We start from the raw sequence: 11476 nt of genomic DNA on the forward strand, positions 1-11476 counted from the left end.
TTTACCTGTATTTTTTTCATTCAAACTGGTTAGATCTGGCCTCTCGCACCTATCCTACGATGTCATTCTAAAAATAACAATCACATCATTATCATCATCGTTTAACGTCCGCTTTCCATGCTAGCATGGGTTGGACGATTTGACTGAGGACTGGTGAACCAGATGGCTACATTAGGCTCCAATCTGATTTTGGCAAAGTTTCTACAGTTGGGTGCTTTTACATGCCACAGACCACGCTCAAAATGGTGTATTTTACATGCCACCTGCACAGGAGCCAGTCCAGTGGCACTGGACTGCCACTGGACTGTCACATCATCGAAGTCTTGAAGCTATAAGATAATGCATGATAAATTCAAAGCAGTGTGAATAAGTAAGCATTACATTTGATAGAGTAACATGAATGCTGAAGGGTTAATAGCTTCGAATATTTAGTTAAAATTCAAACTAAAATCAAAATTCAATGAAGAAAGGAAATTAGATTTGAATTGAGAAAAATTCAGTTGGTTGACAAATACTTCAGTTTTTAAATAATCAGTTTGTTCTATTTATAACACTTAGGTGGAACATGTTTTTGGTATGCTATCAGTTACATAAACCCTCTTGTCATTTGAGAACCTGTATTGAATGGTGAAAATAATAAAGTGTTATGTGAGTACTCCTGAACTGCTCCTTAAAATTCCTTGATGCTCATGGAATCATCAGTAGAAAGCATGAAAAATATATATGTACATATTACGACAGCAAGGGTTTCAGTTGATCCAATCAACAGAACAGCCTGCTCGTGAAATTAACGTGCAAGGGGCTGAGCACTCCACAGACACAAGTACTCTTAACGTAGTTCTTGGGGGAGATTCAGCGTGACACAGAGTGTGACAAGGCTGGCCCTTTGAAATACAGGTACAACAGAAACAGGAAGAAAGAGTGAAAGAGTACAGCAAGGTTCACCACCACCCCCTGCTGGAGCCTCATGAAGGTTGAAGTGTTTTCGCTCAATAAACACAACGCCCTGTCTGGGAATCAAAACCATGATCCTACGACCATGAGTCTGCTGCCCTAACCACTGGGCCATTGCGCCTCCATGATATGTACATATATATAAATGAATAAAATGGATAAACAAACAATGTAACGTATACTGGAGACAAACAGAAGGTCCATAATTTTTCATCAGTTATCAACCAATTGGTAATATTCAGTTTCGCACATATATACGTGTGTGTCTGTGTATGTGTACATACATAGATAAACTCTGGCATTTTCGGTATTGGTTAGACAGAGGTGGTTCTGTTATTAAAATCTGATAGTTGCAACTTAAAGTAAGCAGTACTTTACTCGAGGACATTGCATGTACTTCATGTAATTTTTTTAATGCTTGGATTTCAGAGTTTTCTCCCTTTGTCTTCCTTTAAACAACTTCTCATTGACACATTTTAATCTGTGTGCAATTTCAGTTGATTAACATATATTTTGAACTCATTACATTAAGTATTTTAGCTTATTTTTATGTATATGTTTTCTGTAAAGAAAACGTGCTTGCATAATCATCCAATAACATTATTTTTAAAATGACTTATTCAGTAAATAATTGTCTCACCAGAACTCTATCTTCCCAAGATAATAGTTTCGGTGTGAACCCTCCCCAACAAAATCACCAGTGGAAGCCACTTTAAAATACATCAACATATCTAATAATATTTTGAATCCTAAAAGTTTCATTCTTCTTAATTCAGCTCTGATCAAGTTAACATATGAACAAAATCATCGAAGTTGCAAACTTCCCTTCATTTTTCAACCAGAATGAAGAGAAATTTTGCTGCTATTTTTCAAGTTAAGCAACTATATAAACTACTTAACCTGCAACAGTATAGACATTCTGTTTGCTAGCTTTGGATCCTGTTGGATTATATATTTACTAGTTACGGTGAATGTTATATAATACAGCTGATAAAATTTACTATTAAACACTTATTAAAATACTGCTTTTTCTTATGACTTTACATATTTTAAACAGTTTCTCTATGAAGCTAGTTTCATGGTGAACTCAGTTCTTATAGTTTTTTAATACCAATGAATTTAAATTTTAACTTGTCTTCATTTTAAAAATAGCTGCTTGACTTTATTGTCATTAAACATCTAAAGTCCATAATTCTGATGCACTGATTAACCCTTTTCTTACCATATTTCTGTTGAAATACGCTGCCTTTGTTTCACTTAATTTTTAAAATAATGAAGAATTTAGTAAAATTTATCATAATTAAATTGATGTTTGAAGCAGTCAACAACTTCATTCTCATCTACAACAGAGACAGGCTCTTGAGTTAAGACAAAAGCCTCAGTCTTTCGTTGACTTCTTGCAGGACTCTTCCTCTGTTGCAAGTGAGAGTGTTGAAGTTGTTGACTGCTTCAATTATCTTGACATGGGGATTCATAGTGGCATTAGCTGTGAGTCTGAAGTCCTAAAAGGATTTGGACAGCTGGTGCAGTTATGGAGTCATTGGACAAGGGTGTTTGGTGCTGCTGATATCTGAGTAGGAGAACAAAGGTTCAAAGCTTTAAGTGTCTAGTCCTTCTTGTCCTGCTCTATAGTTGTGAGACTTGGACACTGTTCAGGGCTCTTAGGAGTTACCTGAATTCCTTTGGTACCAAGATGCTTCACAGGATTATGGATTACCATTGGTTTCATTGATTTCATATCCAACCAACTCTACTCAGAAACTGGGATTCATGTTGTTATGTGTATGATTCAGGAGCACCAGCTAAGACTATTTGGCCAGGTTGCTTGACCCTGCTGGACCCTGCTTAGCATGTTCTCTTCACTGAGGATTTGGCTGGGGGCCATGGCAGATGAAGAGGTATCTCTCAGAGATGGGGACTGACTGAGACTCTACTCAGCAGGTGACCCAAGAGAACCTAGGAATATACCAACAAATGGTGAATGCAGCAATGGCACATGCCCCTACACCTGACCTAAAGTTGGTGTTAAGAACATAAATTATTATGAAGTTCTGAGAGAAGGTTAATTTAGATCACTTTAAAAGAGAAAGTTTGTATCATTGACCCAGAGGCAGTGTCAGGTGGTATAAAAAGGGTTAGAAAGACAGTAATGATAAAACTTAGCAATATTTGACTTCCTGTGTGATTTGATGTTGGCAACAGAGGGGATTTATTATGTAAGCTCTGATTGAATAAACACAATATGCAATGGCCAATTTTTATTGGTCTGAATGCAAAAGAATTAACTTACATTCAAGTTACTTTGTTTACAAATTATGCTAAACACAGTTTAAATATATTTTCTTCATGCGTTCTTGAAAATATCTAGATTTGCTATTTTGTAGTCATATTTATAATTACTTTTCAGAATTATCAATCTGCAGCCTTTGCTTCTGTCATTATATTTGATTTTACTTCCCTTTTTTTGTCAAGGCATATTATTTTGATCGAGATGATGTCAGTCTCCCTGGATTCCACAAGTTTTTTAAGAAGTCTTCAGATGAAGAGCGAGATCATGCAGAAAAATTCATGTCTTATCAGAACAAACGTGGTGGCAGAATTGTACTTCAGGCAGTTATGGTAATTAAAAAAAACATTTTAATTTTTTTTTTAATTCATCATCATCATCATCATCATCGTTTAACGTCCGCTTTCCATGCTAGCATGGGTTGGACGATTTGACTGAGGACTGGTGAAACCGGATGGCAACACCAGGCTCCAGTCTGATTTGGCAGAGTTTCTACAGCTGGATGCCCTTCCTAACGCCAACCACTCCTTCCTTATATTTTAGCATTTATCAAGCAGCAGAGTAGTAGTTGCTAGTATTATGTTTTCTGTATTTGTATAAAATATCCCTAAGATGGTATTGACAAAATACTTGCTTGGATCTTTCGTTGTTGTCACCATAGTTTCTCCTTGGTAATAATTGTTATGGCTTCAGTCCCACTGAACCCATGGATAAGTGTCCTATTATAGCCCTGGGCCAACCAAAATCTTGTGATTGAATTTCATGTACAAAAAAGGAAAAGAGCCTGTTGTGTGTGTGTGTATGTGTATATCATTATCATCATTTAACATTCTCTTTTCCATGCCAGCATGGGTTGGATGATTTGACAGAAACATGAGCCAGAGAGTCCTGCCAGGTTCTATGTCTGCTTTGGCATAGTTTCTACAGCTTGTTGCCAACCCTTGACAAAGTGTACCGGATGCTTTTTATGTGACACCAGAACTGGTGAGGTCACTGAGTATCTGCACAATAAGACCTTTCAACTGAGTCGGGTATGGACTGAAAGAATAAGAAATTATGATAGAGGGAGAGAAGCAGGTATCTTGCAAAAGAGGTGAATACATGGTTTGCCCACTTGGAAAGTGAGAGAAAGAAAGGGACTGATGGAAGAGTGGATGTCAGAAAATGAGTTGTGGGGCAAAGCTTGACAGAGCCTCAATTCTGCTGGGATGGACAGGTCTTCTCAAGCATAGCTTAGTACTATTCATCTGAGACTCCTGTCATCTCCTCTTGAAGTAGGTCTTCTCTTTGGCCCACACCTTCCTATGCCTATCTCTTCCCCTTGTTCCCTCCATTCGGCTCTTACCTTATATAACTGTCCTCATCCATGACCAAACCAGTGCAGTCTCTTCTCCTGTACACCACATTCAATGCTTCTTATACCCAATTTTTCTCTAAGCACATCCATCAAAGTATACTTGTATAATCTATTTCAAGTTTTCATTTGTCCTCTGCATTCCCAGCCCAAGTTTCACAACTATCTAACAGTTCTGTTTGTACACAGGCATCATACACTCTGCCTTTTATTCTGAGAGAGGGGCCTTTTGTTACCAACGGAGGTAAAAGTTCCCTGAAATTTCTCCAACTAATTCATATTCTAGCAACTATATTTTTAGAACATCTTCCTCTACTGCATAAATAAACTAACACCAGTTGTCAGATGGTGGTTGGGGGACAAACACAGATACAAAGACACACATGCATAGCTATATATACAACGGGCTTCTTTCAGTTTCACTCACAGGGCTTTGGTTGCCCCAAGGCTATAGTGGAAGATACTTGCCCAAGGTGCCATGCAGTGGGACTGAGCCCAGAACCATGTGGTTTGGAAGTAAGCTTCTTACCACACAGCCATTCCTGCGCCTTATAGGTGCAGGCATGATTGTGTGGTTAAGAAGTTTGGTTCAGAACCACATGTTTCAGGATTCATTCCTGCTTTGTGAACACTGTCAACAGGAGTCTTCTACTATAACCATGGTTATTTGGAAGACAGATACTGGAAAGAAACCTATTGCATATAAATATATGTGTGTGTGTATGGTTTGTATATTCACCTCTCAGCATGTGCACACTAATAAGCATCAATGCCTTACAAACAGTGTCATTTGTTTAAAGTCTTCTGCAAAAGCATGTGCAGCCTTTGAGCTGTTTGTTGTGTGAAGGACTATAAGAAATATTACTTTGCTTGGAGCATGTTAGGGTTGGCAGTGAGAAAAGCATTCAACCAAAGGAAAAAGTCTGCTTCAACAAAGTTTCATTTGACCCATACAAACATGGAGAAGTGGATGCCGAAATGATAATGATGACAAAGGTAGCAATGTTTGTATTTGTAACATTATGTGATGGTAGGGAAATATGATCTTTAGTTGTAGAGCCTCATGTGGGCAATGACAAGTAACTGAGTCTTCTGGCAATTTGCTGTGCTTGAGAAGATATATCAGGCTAAGTGAAGTGTGGTCATTGTCAGTGTTGGTAATATGTAAAAGGCGAGCTGGCAGAAACGTTAGCACACCGGGCGAAATGCTTTGTGGTATTTCATCTGTCTTTACGTTCTGAGTTCATATTCCGCTGAGGTCGACGCCTTTCATCCTTTCGGGATCGATAAATTAAGTACCAGTTGAGTACTGGGTTGATCTAATTGACTGGCCCCCTCCCCAAACATTCTGAGCCTTGTGCCTAGAGTAGAAAAGAATTTGTAAAAGGTACTTATACCAGTGACATGCAAAAGCACCAGAGACATGTAAATGGCACCTGTGCCAGTGACATGTAGAAACATCCAGTACTTTCTGTAAAGTGGTTGGTGTTAGGAAGGGCATCAAGCTGTAGAAACCAGGCCAAAACAGACGACAGGAGTCTTTTGCAGCTCTTCAGCTTATCAGCTCTAGTCAAACTGTCTAACCCATGCCAGCATGGAAAACGGACGTTAAATGATGATGACTAAGCACCAATTTGAAGTTGAAAAAAAAACAAATCCACTGATGGGAATAAAACCACATATCACTTATTGGATATTCAACCAACAATAAGCATACACACACCATACATAATCACATAATTTTACATAGCAAATTAGATTTTTTTCATTTCCAGTCATCTTTCTTGCCTATCAATATCACATACACTTGCTTCACTGTTTTCTTTTCCATCAAGAAACCTGAACAGGATGAATGGGGCAGTGGTTTGGATGCGGTGCAAATGGCTTTGCAACTAGAGAAAAATATCAACCAGTCATTGCTTGATTTGCACAAAATTGCTGCAGACCATAGTGACAGTCATGTAAGTGTTGCTTTGTGTTTTTTGTTGTTTTTTATTTAATTACTTGTGAGAATAGGTAACATAAATTTCATTCAGATTAAAATTAAGATTTAGGGGTTTCATTAAGTTATATTATGTTTCATTAAGTTATATAATTGTTATACATCAGTAAAATTTTGAATAACTATTTAGCAGAAGTGTTAATGCTGCTTCCCCTGCTGAAGAAGATTGTCCTGCAAGAGTCCTGTGTGGACACCATGTAAAAGGCACCCATACCTTTATCATGTAATAGCACCTGTGCTGATGCCATGTAAAAGCACCAATGCCAGTACCAAGACACCCAGCACACTTTGTAAAGTGGTTGATGTTAGGAAGGGCATCCAGCTATAGAAACCAAGATAAATCAGATTGGAACCTGGTGCAATTTGGCCTCTTGCCAGCTCTGGTCAAAGCATCCAACCCATGCCAGCATGGAAAACGTATGTTAAAGGGTGATGATGATGATCTGTAAATTCTTCTTTTAATAATCTTGACATTTGGGGTAAATCTTCAGTCTGGAATTACAAAAATAGCAATAGTAGTTTCTAGCATGAGCACAAAACCAGTAATAGAGAGGTTTTGCCAATAGCTTTGACTCTGGTACATGACTGGTACTGAATTTTATCAACCCTAAAAGAATGAAAAGCAAAATTAACTTCAGTGAGATTTGAACTCTGAACATAAAAATCTGCCACCAGTCAAATGGTTCTACCAATCCTTAGTAATAACAAAATTTGGATCAAGTCACAGAATATTTGCTCTTATTTAGTATTCTGTGGTCTTGAATCACAGACAGCTTCAACTTTCTTATGTCAGCTTCAGTAAGATATTCATAGTTATCTGTTGTTTGGTATTTATTGTTTAATCTCAGGTAAACCCAGAGGAAGCAGACCTAAGATCCAAAGTATTCCAACTACAATAATCCTATATCTAGGAATATGTATGAGTTATAAGCAGGAAGACTTTTGTTGAAATGCCATCAAGTGCTGCAGGCATACACAATACATGACAATGACAACATTATCCAGCATGAACATTCATCTAAGACAGTAGTGTGTGATTTGAGTGATGTGTGCTATTTCTAGCAGCTCAAACAACTATGTTGATGTTCCCCTATTGGTTTCATAATGACCTGTTATTATGGTTGCTGTTGGCACAGAAGATATAGCTGTGTAGTGATGGAGTTCACCTTGCACCCATGTTGTTCTGGGTTTTGAACTCATTCAGTAGCATCTTCAGCAAGTGTCTTCTACCATAGCCCTTAAGTTATCTAATACCTTATAACGAAATTTAGTTGTTGGGGATTATGGAAAAGTTTGTTGTCTTTATCATCATCCAACATTCATTTTTCATCTGGCATAGATTGCATAGGTTGTCACAGTCCATATTTCTTACTGGGTGTTTCTGTTCCAACAGATTAGTGCTTGTACATTTCATTTGGTTTAGTTGCTTTGATTGGATGCCCTTGCTATCACCAACCACTTTACAGAGTGCATTAGGTGCATTTTCACATGACACCAACGCTACAGATGTTAGATAGATTTTAGCAAGACAGTATTAAAAGTACCTCACAATTCACAATCCTACACTTTCTCTGCTCATTTCCCAATCAGTTAAGACTGGATGCATTTTCATAGCACCAGCCCTAAAGAAGTAGCATTCACTTGCAGAGGGAGCGCTGTGCTTCCGTCATCACTCCTGAACAATAGGTGGAGTACCGAGTACTCGCCACTCTGTGGACAGAAGAGGGGAATAGGAGAGAGAGTATTAACAGCAGAAAGGTTAGAGATGGAAGTCTGGGTGTATTTCTTTCATCAATGTATATCAGCAAAAGATATAAGCATCATTGGGAACAAACAGTCAGTGAGAAGCGGAGTTCTCCTTAGTATTTGTTCTGCATCAATTTACAGGCACTCCCTTGTCACTGTTGCTGTCATGAATACTTTGAAGCAGAATGGCCAGTTGGTATCCTGTTATCAGTGACACTATTGTTTACCATCTGAATTAGTGAAAATGGTTGCATTGAGAAAACCTGTTATACACAGTCTTAACAAGTTATACCCCTTAGTCCTTCATGTACATGGGCGTGTGATTTTATATATAGATATATATACACACACACACACACAATATACACATACAGGTACATCCCTGGTTGTGTGATTAAGAAGTTTGCTTCTCAACCATGTAATTTTGGGTTCAATCCCTCAGCATGCCAAAGCCTTGTGAGTGAATTTGGTAAACCGAAAAGTGAAAGAAACCCACCATATATATGTGTGTGTGTGTGTTCCTCCTTGTCTTCACTTTATTTGGTCAATGTAAATGAGTTCCACAATCATATAAGTGGTGTTATTTTTTTCCAATCTTCCTTGAAAAAATGTCCAGTCATGGAGAGATATTACCTTGCTTGGAAACTAGTGAGTGGGAGTTAAGTTAGCAATCCATCTAATACTAAAATATGACTCCCTTTCCTTTTGTTTGAACTAATTCAGTTGATGAAAGATAATAAACAAGATTACCTCTGGTAGCGTTTTAAACTCAGATATGAGGAGTTACAACTAAATACAGAAAAATACTTAGTGCAAACTCCACTCTTTCATCATCATCATCATCATTTGAAGGTCCACTTTTCTATGCTTGCATGGGTCAGCTGTTTGTTGGAGCAGTGTTTTCTAGGTCTGGTTGCCCTTCCTGATACCAACCCCCGCTTGTGAGGTAATGGTTTCCCAGTTTATTGAACAGCAAAAAAGTAATAAATGCACATGAAAATAAGAGGAAATACAAGCTCATTCACATGTGCACACACATACAGGGAGATTGAACCTGAAACTATGTGGTTGGGAAGTGAACTTCTTAACCACAGTCTTGTCTTAATGTTAATCATCGCTTACAAATTGCTTTTACATTGAACTATTTATCATCATCATCATCGTCATCATTGTTTAATGTCCACCTCCCATGCTGGCATAGGTTGGATGGTTTGACAGGAGCTGACCAAGTAGAAGACTACACCAGGCTACTGTGTCTGTTTTGGCAGGGTTTTTATGGCTGGATGCCTTTTTTAATACCAACCACCCAGCAGAGTGGACAGACTGTTTGTAGAAATTACTCGCTTCAGCCTATTAGCTTTTAAACCAGTCCCAGAAGACTTTGGGCCTCACAGAGGCAATGAGTAGTGATCAAGACCTTTGGCAATATGTGGTGCTTGAGAAGACCTGTCAAGCAAGTGAAATTGTAGTTGTGGCCAATGCTGGTGTCATGTAACTGACACCCGTGCTGGTGGCACATAAAAAGCGCCTTTCAAGCATTGTGCCTCATGGAGGCAAAGTATCCGTTGCCAGTTGCTCATGAAAAGCACCTTTTGAGTGTTGGGCCTCATGGGAGCAATGGCGAATGACCAAAACCTTTGGCATTATGCCGTGCTTGAGAAAAAGAGCCATCAGCTATGTAAAATCACAGTTGTGGCAGATACTGGTGTCATGCAAATGGCACCCATGCCAGTGGCACATAAAAGTACCCATTACACGCTCAGAGTGGTTGGCACTAGGGAGGGCATCCAACCATAGAAACCATACCAAATCATACTGGAGTCTGGTGCAGCCTCCCAGCTTGCCAGCCCTGGTCAAACTGTCCAACCCATGCCAGCATGACCAACAGACGTTAAATGATAATGATGATATCTGGCCCAAAATATTCAGCCTGCTTTATGTTCAAACTGACCAAATCCAGCTTTCACACCTACCCTACAATGTCATTCTAAAAGTAAGCAATCACGTCATCGAAATCTTGAAGCTACAGGATCATGTATGTTTAATTCAAACCAATGTGAATAAATAAGCATTACATCTGACAGAATAATCTGAATCCTAAAGGGTTAATCTTTTAATTTTTTATATATTTTTTATCTATTACAGCTGTGTGATTTTCTTGAATCTGAATTCTTGAGTCACCAAGTAGAATCTATTAAAGAATTAGCTGATCACCTTGCTAATTTGAAACGTGTTGGTGCTGGACTTGGAGAATATATGTTTGACAAAACTACATTAGGCAGCTCAAACTCCTGAACCATTTTTTGGTTGAAAACGAAAACTATCCTGCTGTAGTCAGTGTTTACAAGGCATATCATGTACTATAGTTGCTAATAGCAGCACACTGTAATTGGCTATTATTGTCAATGTGAATGAAAGTAACGATCTCAGCATGACTTGAATCAATAAGCATAACCTTCAATATGGTCAGGTCAACATTCATGTCAGAATCAGTAGAAACAATACTGCATCATCTGTGTTTTTTTTTTAATATATGTGTTTTGTGTTATCTATGTAGGAAAATAAATATTTGATATTTCAACACTTTTCTTGTGTTTTTTTCTTTGTTTTAAATGTCTCTTAGTTCACACAAAGAGTAGAGTTCCAGACTAACTTACCTTATTGAATTTAGTTTTTTTTTCCAAATCATTTGAATAGAGCCAAAAATAAACTAAAATTGATCTTACTGATTATTGTGCTATCTACAAAAATCGATCTTCTGCTTAATTACCAGAAATCATTTTTCTGTTTCAAAGAATCATAACTGAAGATTTGGGATATATATCTGTCGAGCTGACATCTCTGTTTCAATTTTGTTCCTCTCTACACTTCTTGAATTATTGTATCGATAAGAAATCTTTATTTCTACTGTCAATGTATCTCTGTATTAAATACCATGTAGCTTCATAGACCATAAAGCATGTCACCTCTTTAAATGAATGTTAACATATTTAATGTTGGAAGCAATGAAAAGATAATTATTGATAATTATGTGTTGAAAAAAAACAGTATTATTATTATACATTTGATATAACCTTATCAGAATAGTATAGACTTCCTGTACTTGCCAAAATAGTAAGGAATAAGTTGTAAG

At 37.8% G+C, this 11476-nt stretch overlaps 1 protein-coding gene across 1 annotated transcript in view; it reads left to right on the plus strand.

Moving 5' to 3' along the window:
* LOC106875910 (soma ferritin) overlaps positions 1 to 10924 on the plus strand; it is an 18491-nt gene extending 7567 nt beyond the window's left edge. Inside the window, exons 2-4 of the mRNA XM_014924226.2 lie at positions 3427 to 3573; positions 6431 to 6556; positions 10489 to 10924. Of these exons, the coding sequence (XP_014779712.1) occupies positions 3427 to 3573; positions 6431 to 6556; positions 10489 to 10638 (423 nt within the window). The 3' untranslated portion in view covers positions 10639 to 10924. The remainder of the gene's footprint in view (positions 1 to 3426; positions 3574 to 6430; positions 6557 to 10488) is intronic.
* Positions 10925 to 11476: the final 552 nt, after the last annotated feature.

The sequence above is a fragment of the Octopus bimaculoides genome, chromosome 7 (genome assembly GCF_001194135.2).
Source record: "Octopus bimaculoides isolate UCB-OBI-ISO-001 chromosome 7, ASM119413v2, whole genome shotgun sequence".
NCBI lineage: Eukaryota > Metazoa > Mollusca > Cephalopoda > Octopoda > Octopodidae > Octopus > Octopus bimaculoides.